This window comes from Armigeres subalbatus, chromosome 3 (assembly GCF_024139115.2).
Source record: "Armigeres subalbatus isolate Guangzhou_Male chromosome 3, GZ_Asu_2, whole genome shotgun sequence".
In the NCBI taxonomy this organism is placed as follows: domain Eukaryota; kingdom Metazoa; phylum Arthropoda; class Insecta; order Diptera; family Culicidae; genus Armigeres; species Armigeres subalbatus.
In genome coordinates this window covers 78,171,665-78,191,322 of record NC_085141.1, presented here as the reverse complement: position 1 = coordinate 78,191,322, position 19,658 = coordinate 78,171,665, and the positions used below count along the sequence as shown (strand labels likewise).

Sequence of the window (19,658 nt, the reverse complement as noted above, 5' to 3'; positions counted from 1 at the left end):
GCCAAAATACAAATTCATACGAAAAATCGCGTGAGAAATGTCACTCATTTATCAGGCACTTATCCTCAACCGATTTGCTCGCAACAAGTTGCATTCGACGCAGAATCCTGTCCCATTGTTTCCTATTTGAAATTGGTCAGATCGGACTATGGGATCAGAAGTTATGGCCAAACCACTTTTTTGCCTTTCTTGTATACTAAGTATACGGTGAAGGCTATATGATCGCTCCAAAAACAAACTTTTTATAGAAGGCCCGGAGACCCATAGTGTTATATACCAATCGACTCAGTTCGACGAATTGAGGTGATGTCTGTGTGTGCGTGTGTGTGTGTGTATGTGTGTGTGTGTGTGTGTGTGTGTATGTGTGTGTGTGTGTGTGTGCGCAAAAAAATGTCACTCGTTTTTCGGGCAATTATCCTCAACCGATTTGCTCGCAACAAATTGCATTCGACGCAGAATCCTGTCCCATTGTTTCCTATTGAAAATTGGCCAGGTCGAACTATGGGATCGGAAGTTATGTCCAAAATACAAATTTATACTTATTTTATTATTGCCTTTCTCGTATACTAAGTATACGGTAAAGGCTATATGATCGCTCCAAAAACAAACTTTTTATAGAAGGCCCGGAGACCCATAGTGTTATATACCAATCGACTCAGTTCGACGAATCGAGGTGATGTCTGTGTGTGTGTGTGTGTGTGTGTATGTGTGTGTGTGCGCAAAACTACTCAAAAAATGTCACTCATTTTTCGGGCACTTATCCTCAACCGATTTGCTCGCAACAAGTTGCATTCGACGCAGAATCCTGTCCCATTGTTTCCTATTTGAAATTGGCCAGATTGAACTATGGGACCGAAAGTTATGGCCAAAATACAAATTCATACGAAAAAATCGCGTAAAAAATGTCACTCATTTTTCGGGCACTTATTCTCAACCGATTTGCTCGCAACAAATTGCATTCGACGCAGAATCCTGTCCCATTGTTTCCTATTTGAAATTGACCAGATTGAACTATGGGATCGAAAGTTATGGCCAAAATACAAATTCATACGAAAAAATCGCGTAAAAAATGTCACTCATTTTTTAGGCACTTATCCTCAACCGATTTGCTCGCAACAAGTTGCATTCGACGCAGAATCCTGTCCCATTGTTTCCTATTTGAAATTGGTCAGATCGGACTATGGGATCAGAAATTATGGCCAAAATACAAATCCATACGAAAAAATCGCGCGAGAAATGTCACTCATTTATCGGGCACTTATCCTCAACCGATTTGCTCGCAACAAATTGCATTCGACGCAGAATCCTGTACCATTGTTTCCTATTTGAAATTGGCCAGATTGAACTATGGGATCGAAAGTTATGGCCAAAATACAAATTCATAGGAAAAAATCGGGTAAAAAATGTCACTCATTTTTTGGGCACTTATCCTCAACCGATTTGCTCGCAACAAGTTGCATTCGACGCAGAATCCTGTCTCATTGTTTCCTATTTGAAATTGGTCAGATCGGACTATGGGACCAGAAGTTATGGCCAAACCACCTTTTTGCCTTTCTTGTATACTAAAGTATACGGTGAAGGCTATATGATCGCTCCAAAAACAAACTTTTTATAGAAGGCCCGGAGACCCATAGTGTTATATACCAATCGACTCAGTTCGACGAATTGAGGTGATGTCTGTGTGTGCGTGTGTGTGTGTGTATGTGTGTGTGTGTGTGTGCGCAAAAAAATGTCACTCATTTTTCGGGCACTTATCCTCAACCGATTTGCTCGCAACAAATTGCATTCGACGCAGAATCCTGTCCCATTGTTTCCTATTGAAAATTGGCCAGGTCGAATGGGATGGGATCGGAAGTTATGGCCAAAATACAAATTTATACTTATTTTATTATTTATGTAAAAATCGCGTAAAAATGTCACTCATTTTTCGGGCATTTATCCTCAACCGATTTGCTCGCAACAAATTGCATTCGACGCTGAATCCTTTCCCATTGTTTCCTATTGAAAATTGGACAGCTCGGACAGGATAGGAAGTTATGGCCGAAACACCATTTTTGCCTTTTTATACGAAAAGGCTGTATGTTCGCTCCAAAACCAAACTTTTACAGAAGGCCTGGAGACCCATAGTGTTAGGGGAACGGTTCGCCACTTCATCTCATAGCTCCTATTTCCATCCCATCAAAACAAAGCAATGGAAAGGAATTTCGTTTGTTTATTATTTTGTGATTTTTTCAGCAGTGAGCACGCATGTTGACAAAAGAACCGACGAATTTGGTGCCGTATTTCTTTGTTTAGCGATGAGATGGATATATGTACAGTGAGATGGTGATCGGAGACAGTTCCCTATATACTAATCAACTCAGCTCGACGAACTGAGATGATGTCTCTGTGTGTGCGCGCACCAAAAGTGCGAAAAGTTTAGCTCACTTTTTTGGAACTTATCCTCAACCGATTTAATTCCAAGTCATTCGACGCGGAATCCTATCGTTTTGTTTTCTATTGAAAATTTGGAAGATCGGACCATGGGCACAGAAATTATGGCCAAAATATACTATGTGTTATAAAAAAGCGAATAAAAAAGTCTAGCTGACTTTTAATGGACTTACCCTGAACCGAATTGCTCACAACAAATTGCATTAGACGCGGAATCCTGTTCTATTATTTTCTATTGAAAGTTGGCCAGATTGGACTATTATCTTAGAAATTATGGCCAAAATACTTTTTGCCTTTCTTGTGCAACAAAGTTGTACCGAAAGGCTATAATTTCTTTCCGAAAATGAACTATCGGATGCTTCCACACTGATACACTTCCCTCCCTCTTCATACGGGAGTTTGGCAGAAAGACGGTCATGAGATTTATATCATAACAAATATTGCCCTCCGCTCGCTTGATGGGAATGACATTTTCGTTTTCTTTTTGGGTAGTCGGAGCTTCAGTTCAACTAACATCCAAAAGTGATATCCTTAAAAAGATTGGAAAAGGAAACAAAAATGTCGAAATTCTTATTAGCATATTGTAGATCAAGCTGACAACCGAACCGAGATCTCGCGACAATCGCATTTCCGGATGTCGCAACTGCATCACGAGTAGTGCGCAACTGTGCCATAGTCGGGCACCACTTGCGATGCAGTTGCGACTTCTGGGAATGGGACAAAATATGGTTTTCGGTTTTCAACTGGATCTACAATATCTTTGCCATAAATAATCTGATTTTCATAGAACGGACAAGAAATTTGTCTTTTTTACTCTTAGCTACTAGCTCATCTATTTTCAAGCACACACATTTTACGAAGGTCGAGAAAGACACCATCACCGCTAGGTGGATTAATCTGGGTTTTGTACTTCACTATTACTAGATTGTCTATGGGAGGTAAACGAAGATTCATATAGTTGTGTTCACATGCCACTTGTCACTACAATCAAAAGAGGCTATCAGAGCCAGATCAGGTTTCTTTCACCTCTCGAGGAACATTAAATGTATTCTGAGATATCTGATGCCTTTGAGGCATTCCGTCGACACGGGAGATCTGAGCTTTTCAAAGAGTACTTTAGGCTTGAAAGAGTCTTTAAAAATCATCTCAAGGTTAAAAACGTACTAACTTTGAATAATTTCAATCTTCTGAAAAACGGTGATATTGCAATAGTCGATTACTTAATCTGTACAACTGGTCTGTCGAGTAAAACATTGTGCCATCAGAATGAATATTGTTTGTTTTGTTTGCATTTGAAAATTATTAGAAAAAAAAGATCTTTTAAAGAATCGACTTTTGGTCAAGCAACAAGTCTAACATTGGAGATTCAACAATGGATCCTTCGTTGTTTACAATGGATTATTAAAATACCGCGTCTTTCTGCGATGAACAGTTTTTGAATTGCTACGGGGTTTTCGGGATCAAGAATATTTGCATGCAACACCGGCGACCATCGCAACACAGGAAGGTAAACTCTTTTTTTCCTAGTACAGTCATGTGGCTAGTTTGGTGATTGACATGTTCGGTTTGTTGCAAAATGAAAAACCCAGATTAATCCACCTAGCGGTGATGATGCCTTTCTCGTGCGGTAAAAAAAAAGTATTTTGGGCATTACTTCTGAGCCTATTGTCCGATCAGGCCAATTTTCAATAGGAAATAATGAGACAAGATACTGCGTCGAATGCAGCCAGCTAGACTATTATTTTTGAATTTTCCACAGGAACTACTTTGCAGCTCTTTGTAATTCCCAAGAAAAATTGTTTGGAACTTCAGAGGAAAATAATTCAAAATTTGCTTCCCACCCGGAACATCCTAGATCGGACTAAGAATCGAACTCCAATAATCGTATTCCAGCGAAGTTTGACATAGTGCTAGTCAATGATGGTGCCACCAGCACATTCCGTAGGAATGGGGTGGAGTTCATCATTGACGTAACGGTCTAGCAGTAGACGTGGACTAGAGGGTGAATGAGGGCTACACTCATAGTGAACACTTAGAATCCGCTTTAAGATCAACTTATGGTGTTCAGAGAGGTTTACATTGCGGCCATGAGACTGGAGGCCAACACTTACAGAAGAGTGGATCACACTAAATCAAAATCATTTTATCGAGACTTTTCCCCCTAAAAATACTTTTTTTTTCTCCCAGAAGCTCCTGTAAAAATTTAAGCCAGATCCGTCAAGTTTAAGTGGATGTTCAAAAACCGGAAAACCGCGAGTGATTTTGTCAAAAAAACAAAAAGCCAACACTGGCCCCCAAGTACTTAGTTTTGACAGAGTTTATGATCAGTCCTATTCGCGATCACAAAGGTAATGCCTCTACTCACTCTTCAGGCAAAAACTCATTGCTATCTGTCATGGCCGCCAATCGCCCTTTCTTTGTTCCGCCACAGCAAAATCCCATAAGGAATTGTCAGACTGTGGGTGAAGAATTTACTTTCGTAGCCGCGAATTTTTTCAGTCTCCCCTTTTAAAGGCACGAAATCCTCTTCCTCTGCTTTGCGATCTACACCAATGATGTCGATGCCATCCACAAAACCAAGGAGTATGTAAAACTGGTTGATGATGGTTCCGATACTTAGTACTCCAGATCTTCGAATTGCAACTTTACTTGTTGAATAGCAGATTAGACAGCGCATCGCCTTGCTTTAATCCATCTAACGTCACGAACGAATCGGCTGTTTCACCAAATATTCTGACGCTTGATTTGGATCCATCCACTGTCGCACGAATCAGCCTAATAAGCTTTGCCGGAAAGCCATGTTCTAGCATTAAATGCCACAGTTCGTTCCGTTTCACTGAGTTGTACGCTGCCTTAAAATCTACAAACAGATGATGAATCCGTAAGTTGTACTCCCGGAATTTATCAAGGATTTGTCGCAGAGTAAATATCTGGTCCGTTGTTGATCGTCCTCCTCGAAAACGCTTTATATTCACCGTCAAAGGTCTTAGCAAACGGACGCAGTCTGCTAAGCAGTATTTGGGAGGTTATCTTGTAGGTAGTATTGAGGAATGTTATAGTTCGATAATTAGCACAATCGAGTCTGTGCCCTTTCTTGTAGATAGGATATGGCCTCATCTAGCCAACTCGAAGGCATTTTTTGTCCCTTCAAAATCATGTCTATAACATGGTGAATTTTTTTCGTTCAGCCGGTCACTTCTAACTTCTAACTAAGAAGCTCGGCCGGGTTTCCGTCCTTCCCAACGGCCTTGCCTTTTTTCAGCTCTCGAACAGCTTTTCTCACTTCGTATAGCGTTGGTGGTTAGACTGCTTGTTCGCCATCTTCAATCCTGATTCTGCCCTCTCTGTCCGATTGTTCATTCAACAACTCAAACCTAGCAGCCACCTCTCCACGGTCGGTCAACAGATTTCCGGAGCTGTCACTGATTGTGACTGGCGCTGATGCGCTTTCGTTGTGCATGTTGTTGATCATTTTGTAGAATTTCTGTGCGGCGTTTCTGGCAAAGCTTTCCTCTGCCTCCGGAAGTACTTTTCGTTGTCTTATACACCCGTGAAGTTTTTTTAGTTGTTTATATCGTTCTCTCGTGTACTCTCCAGTAGCATGCGGCTTCTGGCCTGGTTTTTCTCATCTGACGCCTTTTGACATTCCACACCAAACCTACCTTTCCGTTGGTTTTCTTGTGTGGTACTAAGTATCTCTATATGGCTGTTAAATTGACCGCCTCATGGACGCCACAATGCGTACAAATTTTCTTTAGTTGGGTGTCCTTCCATTCTTTCGTCGAGCTTATGAACTTTCTTAATTGATTCGACTAAGATGGCGACACAATCCACGCACTTCTACGCCAAGGGACCAAAATTTCAAACTGAAAATATTGATCCAATATCTGTAGGACACGAAAACATACATATTGAATTACAAGAAAGATATTTTTTTTACTGGAAAATGATTTTGGAACATTGTTTAATAGCTAATTAAAGTAGCAGACTTTTAGTATGAAAAAAGACTCAATCAATCAATTGTTTACAAATGTGCTCCATCGCACCTGTTTGGGTGTAAATGTATTGGTGAATACGTAATTATAGTTTTAATGACCTTTTTGGATGCACATTGTATTGCTTCGAAAATTTTAGTTTTCATGAGATATTTGTACTTTAAAAACAGTGACATTGAAATGGTGTCGCGTTACGAAAATAGTCATTAAATTAATACTATACAAAAAGTACAAACATTGGAAAATAATATTTCGGATTCTCTTAGTACTCGCCAAGAGCTTTCTTTTCGTGCATTAAGATCCAAAATCGGATCATTTCTCATGAAGTTACACTAGGTACAAAAATATGGTGTCGCGTTACGCGAATTCAATGTGCTTCTGAAATAAGGGATAAAAAGCTTTCGGTTTATTGATACAGTCACAATGACCTAGAAATTGAGAAATAGTTTCTTTTAAATAAATTAGGGCCTGTACATGAAGAACGTAACTAAGTTGGGGGTGTAACGGGATGTGTCATTTGGTAACAGTCCATACTACAAATAATGGGTTCCCGTACCAAAATGTTATGAAGTGGTGGGAAATTACAAATGTTTGCGTAGTACTCATTGGGGTCGTCCATTAATAAGTCACGTGAAACTAAGTTATTTTTTATTCGAATGGACTGTGAGGCTTTTTCAAACCTATCTCTCAGCGCACAATATCACCATGCACTTAATTGAGTAAACGTAACGAACAGTTTGCTCTCGAACACGGTTTCCTTCTACCTTGTCACGGATCGTCAAACTTGTTTGTGGATGTATTCATTATATTTTTTTTTCAATCGTTCGTTTATTTGAAAGGCTTATTTGACGCGAAGCGTTACGGAGCCACAATCATGTTTTTCAATACAAGTTTTATCTTGATTATTAAAAATATTTTTAGCTTGAGGAACCGAGAGACATGTGTTTTTATTCTGCATTTTATTTAATGATTTTCACTATTTTTGTTTGTAAATTTTCTTTTCGTTTGCACTTACTAGCTCGGCAATTTTGATTTTTCTTTAACCGACATAAAGCCGAGTGCTCGGTCCGTAAATTTTTACTGATATCTCAGCTAAAAAAATGTTTGTTTATTACAGCATTTAAAGAAGCAGCCGTAAACATGCCAATTTAGGCTGTTAACTATTCCACCGATTCGTTTAACTTTAAGGTAAAATTTGACAGTTCGATATGGTTATTTCGCCGTGGTTAAAAATAAGCCTGCTCCGGAGCATGTTTAGATTTGACAGTTCGATAGTTAAACTTTGTTCGCGAGAAATTGTCGCCAAATCCATTCCGCTCCCCAAAACCATCAATCTGTCAAAACTCAAATGGCTCAGCTTTCGAGTAAAATTTTAACCACGATGGGAAAATAACCATAGAACTGTCAAATTTTAACAAAAAGTCAAACGAATCGGTGGAATGGTTCACAGCCTTAGTCGATATTTCAACTTAAGATTTTAATAAAAATTTGCACAGTCAATATCAGTTAAATAATTTAAGTATGTTGGTCACCGGCAGTCGAAAATATAATGAATAGCATCAGGCAAAAAAACTTCACCAAACCACTGCAAGAATAATGGCCTATCGAAAAAAGTTAACAGAGAGTTACTAAGTGATAAATTGAAAATTTATTGATTACCATGTTATGTTAATCGAGATGAGCCAGCCTTGGGCTAAAAATCTCCTTAATAAGGACATATTGTATCAGGTATCCGAATGAACTTCGCTTTGACCTGAGTCAATACTGAATATACAATAATGAGACAATTATTTTTCACCAGGATATAAACACTATTTTCAAAATTATAATTATTTCTGATTATTGTTGATGAGAGCGTAAATATTTAAAATGCATATAAATAGTGCACTCAGAGCACGACGCATTCGCTCTTGTGATAAACATTGGTTGAGACATGAGACGTAAATCAATATCTTCAGGAATAAATAAGAAGTTGAAAACATACCACATTCCAGTAGAAACGTGGAGTAAAAAACGACAGAAAGATTCCTCTTCAACATTGCTGAGCTTCTTGGGCCATTATCACCTATCAAAATGGTTAACGTAGAAAAAAGGCAATATAGAACTTTTCAGTGTAAAAAACTCACTTCTAGGGGGATCGATCGTCTGACCACGTACTTAAAAACCGATCCGAATCATACTTGGGTGTGACTAATATAAAAATAGGAAAACCCATTACCATTTATTTCGTTTTAAAAACTAGATATGTGATATGAATGGAATCGATTCAGTTCTAAATTTGTGCCCGGTTAGACCCCCAAAACCTTAATAACCAAAACTCCAGATCGTGACCACCAACTCGAACTACATTCAACGATAGATAATGCGACAATATTCTGTGTTGAATACAACATGTCGCATCGAAATCGGCTAAAAATACGTATTCTATCAACGATAAACACGTTTGCGTAACGCGACACCATTTGCAGAACACTGTTTGTCGATCAGCGTAACGTGGCGGTGTTTATATCAGTTCAGTAATTTTCCTTATAATATCCGTTTTTTCCCGCGATTTTAATTCACAGCCTCATTTCTGTTGATGTATACGAGAAATGCTTAGAATAAATCGTGACTCCAAACCGTATACCAGAGCTAAAATACGCACCTGCTTTTCAAAATGCGAAAAAGTGCAATTCAGCGATGGTGTCGCGTTACGAAATGCAGCGCGTTATATTTATCATATTCAAAGCGTAAAATCTCAAAATGAATATTTTGTCAGAAAGGAAATTTACTGAGGATAATTTTACACCTGTTTAATCTTATGTCCCCGAAGCTAATTTTCGAATGCAGCCCTAATTTCTCGCTGAAAGTCGGCTCCTCATAGTGTCGCGTTACGCTGGAATGTGTCTATTGGCTTTTACTCTTTTGGGATCAAAAACGGCGTTTTATGTTTTTATCCGACGTTTCGGACACATGTATTGTGCCTTCCTTGAAAAAGGCACATTACATGTGTCCGAAACGTCGAATGAAAACATAAAACCCCGTTTCTGATACCATATTACTGAAAGCCAATACCCCAAACGAGCTTACGAACTAATTGCTCCGCAACGCCCTTGCCCGACAGTCGCTGTATGTACAGCCGTCAGGTTCTCTCACGTCTAGGACCGGTGATGCTGGGCAGCCTTGCGCGAATCTTACATACCACCAGATAGTGGTCAGAGTCGATATTTAGGTCTCGAAAGGTCCTTACTTCTATGCCATCTGAGAAATGTCGACCGTCCACCAAAACATGATTGATTTAGAACACGTATCGCCTTTTGGGTGTTTTCAAGTGTGCTTTCAAATATTCTTGCGTGGTGGTGCTTACAAATAGCTATTCCTCTGGCTGCGGCAAGATTTACTAGCCTTAGGTCGTTGTCATTGGTAGTTACGTGGAGACCCTCATTTCCAACGACTTGGTGCAAGAACTCTTCTCTTCCGACCTGTGCGTTTGCATCACCGATGATGAATTGCACGTCGTGTCTTTGGCATTCTTCGTAGGTCTTGTCTAAACGCTAATTGAACTCGTTCTTCACATCATCGGATTTGTCGTTGGTTGGTGCATATACATTGATCAAGCTGTAGTTGAAGAACTTGCCCTTAATTCTCTACATGCAGATGCAATCGCTTACCGGCCACCACCTAATAATTCGACGCTGCTGCTTGCCAAGCACTACGAAACGTACGAAACCAACTCCGTGCTCCGCCGTCTCTCCGCCACTGTAGTAGATGTACTTGATACTCGCCATCGGACCTCCTGAAGTGCTGCAGCCTTCGCCTTCACCTTTTGCAGCTCTCGATCAAGGAGGGCCGTTCGTGTAGGTTCCAATAGGGTCCTATCGTTCAAAGTACCGAGAAAGGATTGTGATGACAAAGATCAAGACCGCTGAAATAGCGATCCAACATAAAAGGCGAGATACTCGATACTGTGCGGTCGTAATACTTGACGTTAATAATGCATTCAACAGCGCAAGCTGAGATGCTATCGCGCTCTCGTTACGCCGGCTTAGGCTGCCGGTGGGCCTGTACAGGATCTTGGAAAGCTATTTCCAGAACCGTGTACTACCATACGAGACAGATGCCGTTAAGAGAAGCATTGCTATTATCGCAGGAGATCCGCAAGGATCCATCCTTAGCCCGGTTCTATGGAACCTTACGTATAACGATGTTCTGAGAAAGATCCCTCTTGGTGTAAAGATCGTCGGATTTGCCGATGATGTAACGCCGAAGATCTACGGAGAGTACTACGTGGAGAACTGCATGATACCAGAGCCGGCCGCAAGCACCTCAGAATAGCTTTGGTTGCACGATGGCAGTTCCAACGATTTTTTTTAAATTGCGAAGAACATTCCGATGAAACTCCAAAAATTTATCCAAGAAAATTTCAAAGAGTTTCCCGAGTTAACTCTGAAGACGTTTTCCTGAGGAAACTCCGCTAAATTCCTCGAGGACACTTTGCCAACAAACGCTGTTTGCAACGTAGGGACGGCGGTAATTAACTTTTTGAAGCACTGGTTAGTGTATTGATTGCCTCAGAGACATCTGTCATCGGAATGGCCAAGGTTGACGTCGTGAAACTTCATCATTGATGAGTCATTTATTTCTTGGATTAAAAGAGAATCTTAATAAAATCATTCATGGAGCAACACACAGATTTTCAACATGCGACGCATGATTTAACAAAATTAAAAAAAGTCGAGTCAAGTACGAGACACTGAAGACGGCCTTACTTTTGAGGTCGAAATACGTATCTGTCAAGATACAATTAAGTGGTGGAATTCAATGGGATTGTATAAACTCGTCTTATGACAGGGGAAAATTAAAACGTTGTACAGCACAGTTATCAACTGAGACTACACACTGTGTGCAAAAAATATGATAATTAGTGTTAATTATATAGGCGCCTCCCTCAGAGTTAAGAAAAATTAACACGATTTTGTTATACAGCACATTATAGGAAACAGATTTTTAAAAATATATGCATGTATATTTAAAAAGGTTAAAGCTATAATTTAAAACGATCAATGATTATAATTATAATAATAATCGGTCAGACGACTACAAATATTTTTGCTAGTGATTGTTGTGGCGAAAATGTTAAAATGTTTTGTCAATTTATCCTGACTGGACTATGATTTGATTTTTCTTTAATAATGATAAAACTAATCTCACGATTCATGCAAGAAATGTGGCGAACATAGGGAGATGTTTATCCTTGTTGAGGATAATCATTCAATTATTATATATGTAATTTACCAACTAATACAACATTACATACCGAGTTGTGGAAGGACATGAACGTGTAATATGTGGAAAGAAGCACATTTTATAGATTTAACACGGTCTTTTCGTTTTTTACCTGAGTCATATGTAGGGACAAAATCAACATAAATAATGTGATCAATAAATAATTAGGCATTCCTTCTAGACGGCATATGGCAGGTATTGTGGGATAACTTTTTAAACAGAATTCCTAGCTGTGGGTGGCAGTCGGTGAAAAAGAGCTTGTGGAAATCGATTTCTTTGGCAGGCGAACTCCACTATCCCTGCCATTGTCTGATGGTTATTATTCAACTTCCCCCGACAAGTGAATACGCATGCACTTTGGGAAGGATTGTATGACGGGCTCCCCGGAAAACAAGTGCATCGTCAGCAGAAAAACCTCCAGCCATAAGCACGAAGAATCCAACTCATCAGAACGAGAACACGCACACGAGTCCATTTTAATTCTTTTTTTTTTTTTTGTTACTACCAGCAGCAGGGAGCAGACAAATCCGCCAAGGATTGCGTGTTAATGGCCAGATCAAGACACGGATCTATGCATGCATGCAATTATCACACCCAACCGCTAGGGCTTTCTTCACACTCCCGCAGGGGAGGCCAGCACTTACAATCACACAGTACCCGGTTGCCGGACCGGGGTTCCACTTTCTGCACAAACGAAATAGCACTTTTCACTCAGAAATCACCAAACGTTCCGGCCAAAACAAGACACTTTGGTTCCGAATTTAAGAACGCGAATCGAAGGCAAAAAGCACTACCAGCGCACAGTGTTGAAAAACAAGTTTCGCTGCGACGACGTTTCTGATGTGAGCGAGAGGCGAATGACACTTGCACTTGAATAGTGTTCCCGTCTCGCTTACGCTCATTCCTGGTGTATGGGGCTAGACTAGTCTTTGTGCTCTTTCGCACCTATTGTACTTGTCAACAAACAGTCGCGAGCGTCGCGGTGGAGTCCATGCAAAAAGAGAAGCCGAAACAAAAGTATCGCAGGGGTGGAATCGTGTAATATCGATGTTGAATCGGTTCTTTTTGAAAGTTATGATTATGAAATAAATTTAAAAATTAATCAATTTAATGTGCCACTCACACAATATAAAATGAATGCAAATCTAATATAATTTAATTAGCTTTTCCAATATATTATAAATGCAGTTGCAAATATAATTGGCACAGGGCCACACGGGGCCCACAGCTTGGTTCCTTCATCAGTGCTGTCACCTGGAAAAGTTTAGAGAAAAAGTAGAACCACAGACAAACAGACATAACACATTGAACATTCACTCATAAAATTCATCGTCATTCAAACACTAACGACATCTGTTGATTTCAGTTAGTTGGGCAAATCACGAACCAGATGGCAAACATCAGACTCGAGCAAATCCAATGCGAGCGCCACGAATGATCGATTGGCCAACTAATGATAATTTGAATCGACCAGTAAATCATTGAACGATGGGAATTTGACGAGAGTTATGTCTGTTTGTCTGTGGTAGAACCATGGAAATTTGTCATGGAATGATATAGAAAATGAAAATTAAAATGTCTCTAGAAAGTTATAGAAATTTTTTTTGCCAAACGCTTTTTAGTTTGTGGGGTTAGAAATTCAACAATCTTAAGCATTAACTGCTTATTCGAAAAAATATATAAAAATTAAGATATCATGTCTATTTTGTGTGTTTTTAAAATGCTAACCCCGTAAACCAGGATTTTTTTGAGAAACGTCCTTAATTTTTGTTTTATAACAAAAATATACTGTGGTGACGCTTCGACCACATATACTTTATTTTCTATACCACACCGTGTAAAATTTCAATGATTCTACTTTCTCTCGATTACAGCTGGTGGTCTCTCCGGTCTTCTCCTCCCCTTTGGGAAGAAGGTAGTCGCTCGATGCCCACTTTTCCACACTTTCTGTCCTGTCTAGCAGATTCTTTACATCTTTTTGAAAAAAGATGCAGCGTGAGAAATCAAATAAAAATACACTGGTCTAAGACATCTCATTAATCTTGATGGTCATCAGAATCGTCAATATGAATGTGTCGCACCCTTCGGATTAATGGCACTAACACCATAATAGTGACCCGAAAATGACAATACTTTCGTAGCCGAACCTGCAAGAATAAAGGCCGTTCTGGAATGGTGAGCGCAGCGGCGCGTTTTACATGTATTTTCTGTAAAAACGCCCTACTGTACACAACATTCTGGCTATAGGCCATAATACCATACCGCCGCGATAATCCAAAAAAAAACAGATAAGCGCGTCAATATTAAGAAAAAAATGGAACGATCATATAGCTTATCCTCGAACTTATCAGAGTGAATTCAGATCCAACGATGCCTTTTAACTAGCTTATATTCCCTCTTGTGGTTTTTGTGGAGGCACAGAAGTAAACACGATCTTCAAACTTCTTCAAAATAAGAACTCATATTTTTATATCTTTCTAACTATTAAAGAACGTGACTGGCGAAAGGAATCCTTTCAATGTGATTCCTTCTGGAACTCTGAATCCCAAAAAGGTTCTGTTCAGAACCCTTAAAGGGTTCAGTTTGGAATCCCAAAAGATCTTGGTTCGGAATCCCGAAAGCATTCCGTTCGGTATCCCAAAATGTTTCCTCTGGAAGATTCACTATGGAATTCCAGAAGGATTGTTTCCGAAATTTCCATAAGATTTCCTCGAAGATTTCTATCGGAGTAATATTGCGCATAAATCTCAAAATTGTATTCCCATCTTTGAGTTTTTACGCCGAAAGCTCTGCGCCAAACTCGCTGACAAGTGGATAGTTGTTGAGTTAGTATCCCTGGTTTTGACACCTAAAATAGACTGATTGTGTGAATTCTCCGATGTAAAAATAGAGCTTTTAGCAGAAAATGTGTATGCAATATTGCCAGTGGTGGAAACCTGTGAAACTTGTTTACAAAACGAGAAGTATACCCGAATAAAAAAGTCCAATAGAATTACAATAGAAATTATTGTATTTATTATAATTATTATACGATAAATTTAATTATAATTACAATATACTCTATTGTTGCTCACAATTGGCAGTCTAATGTTGCATTAAGAAGAAGAAGCAGAAAGATGATATTCGAAAAAAATTGCATGGGGAAGCATACGTAGAAAATTTTGAAACTCTTTTTAAAAATTCTAGAAGCAATTTAATTAAAAATGGTTAGCACTGCGGGGTCGGTAATTTCTTATACTGTGTATGAAGTGCAATATCACTAAATAAAATTTTAAATCGAAATGATGTTGTTATTATACAATATAGGAAATTTCCGACCCCGTACTGCTAACCGTTTTTAATTAAATTGCTTCTAGAATTTTTAAAAAGAGTTTCAAAATTTTCTACGTGTGCTTCCCCATGCAATTTTTTTCGAATATCATTTTTTCTGCTTCTTCTTCTTAATGCAACATTAGACTGCCAATAGAATAACAATAAAGAATATTGTTTTTCACCATAAATCCTATTGTAAATGGCAATTTTACAATAGAAAATAGGAATTGTTAGCTACCGTAACAATAAAAAAATCGTTTTTTTTCTCGAATAAATGTTTGCCATTACAATAGAATTTTTTTTTTCTATTGTCAACTTTTTTCTGTCAATAGATTTTATTGTACGTTTATTGGAACAACAATAAGGCAATTTAATTGGTACAATAGAGGAACAATAGAATTGATTGTTCATCAATAAAATGTATTGTAATTTTATGATATTTTAATGTAATTCTATTGTATTTTCTATTCGGGTAGGCAATGCAAAATCCAGTTTTCCGCGAGCGGTAATGGCCGCCAGCTTGCCTGCGGGTCAGTCTCTGATTTGACACTTGTGGAGGTCAACTGCACCCACCGCTCCGAGAATTCTGACCAATGTGGCATATAAGAAGGTACTGATTCAGTGAATTCAAGCCTTCTTACATACCACATTGATCGAAATGCTCGAATGGTGCACGCAGAAAAAAGTATGGTACAAACAAACATATTTGAGGTAAATTCTAACAAAAGTTCAGTTTGTTCTAGCACCAAACATAAATACGTTTGAAACAAACATAATGTTACATTTAAAGCAATCGAAAACTATTTTTAAATCAAATATGCATTTTAAGTTGCTTCAACCATCGAAATTATTGAATCAAACATGGATATTATTGTTTTGGTTCGACCGCAAAAATATTTTCCTATCAATTATTGCAATATTTATATTCTGGTAGCATTTGACTACCAGATTCCACAATTTCTAACATTCATATTTCATTTACTTACCTTATTGTACCTGAAAAACATCCTCATCAGCAATTTGGAAGCAAGAAAAAACTTGCTTCCCTTTCTTTGCTGGAATCCAATCGGACCTGACCTGAACTGAAGTTTTTGTTTACTTTTGCAAGAGCGATCGAGGGGCTACCCACTAGTGCACGCATAAAACAAACAGGCATTAAATTTAATTTTCAAAATAAATTTGTTTGATTCAAACATATTATCAGTTTGTGAACAAACATGAATATTTTTGAATCAAATGGATGAAATTTGTTTCCGTGTGGGTGCAGTTGACCTCCAGAAACGTCAAATCAGAGACCAACCCGCAGGCAAGCTGGCGGCCATTACCGCTCGCGGAAAACTGGATACTCACGAACACTTGTTTTGCCTTTTTCTTGCCTATCCTGTTTTCCGCGAGCGGTAATGGCCGCCAGCTTGCCAGCGGGTGAGTCTCTGAGTTGACGTTTCTGGATGGACCCACAGAAACATTTTATTTGGCTAATAATTTTCTCAATAATTTCCAAATTATCGTGTTCGCAGAGCAAGATTACATCTGAAGCGTGAGATCCGATATCCGAAGTTGTACCTACCTAAAACAAAACGCCTGCATTGCTGTATCATTTGAGGATTAATTTTACGTTCAACGCGTTCAACCGATTCAAGGAATCAGCCCTGCAACATTATCGATGCTTTTTTTTCTCGATATTTTTGACAGTTCGTTTGTTTTGTTCCGTTGCTTCTCGTTGTTCAGTTGAGGAAAATGTGTTTTGATTCTTTGATTGAATAATCACCGGTTTTTGAAAAATTTAGTTTAATTATTAACAATCTGAATAAAGTCGTGAATAGGAATAAACCTGCACTGGCAAAATGAACCAAGCCGAAGTGGCCAAGCTGATGTCGCAGCTGAAAATCGCCGTCCGGCCACGCCATCGTAATCTGAAAAACATCGACGGTCCGGAAGGTCGATTAAACAAGTTACGCAAAACCGTAACGGCGCTGGTAAAACACGAGCGGATCGAGTTGAATTATCAACGAGCGGATGAAGCACGGGGGTACGCAGAACGCCTCATCTCGGATGCCATCCGGTACGGGGACCGGCATAAGCCCACGATGGAAATGGCCGATTTCTGGCTGACGGAGAAACAGTTGGTGCACAAACTGTTCAAAGTGCTGGCGCCCCGCTTCGAAGAGTACAAAGTGTCCGCCACGAGAATGTACAAAGCTCCGAAGGAGTACCCCGGCTGGTATCGGAAGCGGGCAGTGCTAGAATTGAGGGGCAATCCGTATCCGGCTTTGGTGCAGAATTTGCATCAGAACCGTAATCTGCTGCACAATGTCCTGCTGGATGAGGCACGGAAGGACTTCCGGAAGGAGAAATACGCCGAAATTGCGGCCCAGATAGGTGAGCAGGGCAAACCGGAGAGTGAAAGTGATCCGAAGCAATGAGTTTTGATAACAAGGTTAATATAGTGTTAAACATATTGATAGTGTGTGGTCTTTATTCTATGTGAAATCACCTTAATAAAGAAAAAAAAGCTTCATATATTTTTTGAAGATATGAAACGATTTCATATGTACAGAGAGTGAAAAATTATGCTTCGCCTGGTTCAAAAACTTTACCCGTAGAGTGACGAAGTAGATCCGACGGTAAGAAAAGGATGAGAGGTTGTTTTTAAAATGCGTCTGGCTCTAAAAACGCGAATCGAATGTAAATAAAACTATAGATAGTAGAATCTATAGATAGTGGAATATTCTACTATCTATAAATTCTACTATCTATAATCCTTGCCAGCAAAAGATGTTCCAGACAGCGACGACTGCGACAATCTTTATCTTGTAACTAAAATATCTTTTTGACGGACGGACTGTAGACGGACGCTTATAAAGCCAAAAATAGTCTCATTCAGCTAATAAACTAAATAGCAGGGTTTGAATCCAAAGGAAAATGAGAAAATCTCTCACTTATCATGTCCGTACACGCTTAAAGTCATTCACACAATTTTGTGTTTCGTTCACACAAAACGGGCCTAACCTGGAACAACACATATTATGAGTAACTGCCATGTTACTCATTTTAGTGTAATTGACGGCTAACGATTTCCGATGAGTTCATTTCACACAGTGAGAGAGCGGTCGGAAAACGAACCTAACCTCAATTATATTTTTTCATGTAAATTGAAAATTATCGCAACATTTTTATACTATTTCAGAGGAGTCCCCATTTGTTTCGATATGACCAAACTAAAGTGCGATGTTTATAGTCGCACATTTTAGTTGTATCGTATCGAAACATATAGAAAATCCACAGAAAAAGTCATTGCGATGCATGCCGGACGCAACCGCCACCATGGCGATCAAAATGAACTTGACAGTTCGAAGCAAAGTTTCTTACACATATTAAAAGAATAAAAGACATTACACAGCGACTGTGCATGACTTACACATAATTTTCACACAGATTGCTATTCTCTCGTGTCATCATCGTCATGTGTGAAAATTATTCATGCGATGTGTAATTTACTTTAAGCGTGTATACCGTGTATACACTCTCGATAGGCAGCATACCGTGAGAGACGTTTTTCGGTTGCGGTACGATACCCGAGCAAAGTCTAAAAACATAATGAGATGAGAGCATATGGCCGGGGTTCTGCCAAATCGCACCAAGCGCCAACAAAAAATTACCCGTTTTTCTAACCAAACTTTCGGTTAGCAGATTCAATTGATCAAAAATCGTATCGGATGTCCCTCGACCTCATAACTGTGGATATCCTTCAACACATGTACGAATGAGTTGATATGAAATGACGTCCGTTTTCTTTTGGCAAGCAAAATACCGGCAGTCAGTCAAAAAGCCGCTTGGTGCGTTTTGGCTGAACCCCGATCATATAGAAAACATATTTTGATTTTGACATCAAATCGAAATCATAATTTGTTTTCAAATATGAATCATCATGATTGATTACATATTTTGATCTCATTTTGCTGTAGATTTCTAAATTGTATGATCTGACATCAAACTGTGTACTTATTTTGTTATCGAAAGCAATATCAAAATTAGTTTTCGATTTGCTCTCATCGATAGATTGCTCAGCATCGATTTGATGTCACAGTAAGATTTTTCTGCTGTAGATTTTGATCTTTCAACCGTTAAAACGACCAAAAGGATATCAACCTGAGTTATCAAAATTAGGCAATTTCGCAACAACAAAATCAGTTATCAATTTGCTCTCAAGCTTTGCTCGGGTAATGAACTGATTCGGGGGGTTATCAGCCCATGATAAATTTCTTTTAATAAGCCCGAATTGAGGGGGAACCGGTTCTGATCAGTGGCGTATCCACGGGGTGATTTTGGACATAAGTGAGACAAAATTTTTTGAATTTTTTTTTTGAAAAAAAAAATGTTCAGGAACCCCCCTCCCCTCCAGAACAATTTTTTGGCTACGCCACTGGTTTTGATGATGCATTACAACTTGTTTTACACAGCTGTGCTCCTTAGCCGTGCGGTAAGATGCGCGGCTACAACACAAGACCATGCTGGGTGTCTGGGTTCGATACCCGGTGCCGATACCCGTAATTTTTGGATTGGAAATTGTCTCGACTTCCCTGGGCTAGGGTGGTTCAAAAAATCGATTTTGCTCCACAGTGCTTATCTGATTCTTTACCATGTTCTGAGTGT

The 19,658-nt window shown here is 39.1% G+C and overlaps 2 protein-coding genes across 6 annotated transcripts in view; one reads left to right on the top strand and one right to left on the bottom strand.

The window, feature by feature from the left end:
- The window catches only part of LOC134220413 (probable serine/threonine-protein kinase DDB_G0282963), a 351,651-nt gene extending 339,117 nt beyond the window's left edge, over positions 1-12,534 (bottom strand). For 4 of the 5 annotated variants that reach the window (XM_062699470.1, XM_062699472.1, XM_062699473.1 and 1 more), the window contains exon 1: positions 12,338-12,533. The gene's annotated coding sequence lies outside the window, so the exon portion shown is untranslated. Of the gene's footprint in view, positions 1-12,337 lie in introns of all 5 variants that reach the window. The other variant, XM_062699474.1, reaches the window with a different exon arrangement.
- A 4,174-nt stretch (positions 12,535-16,708) lies between these two features.
- LOC134227618 (large ribosomal subunit protein bL17m) lies at positions 16,709-17,463 on the top strand. Its single transcript, XM_062709233.1, has one exon. It carries the CDS (start codon positions 16,850-16,852, stop codon positions 17,426-17,428), a length of 579 nt encoding a protein of 192 aa, XP_062565217.1. The 5' UTR covers positions 16,709-16,849; the 3' UTR covers positions 17,429-17,463.
- The last annotated feature ends 2,195 nt before the right edge of the window (positions 17,464-19,658 follow it).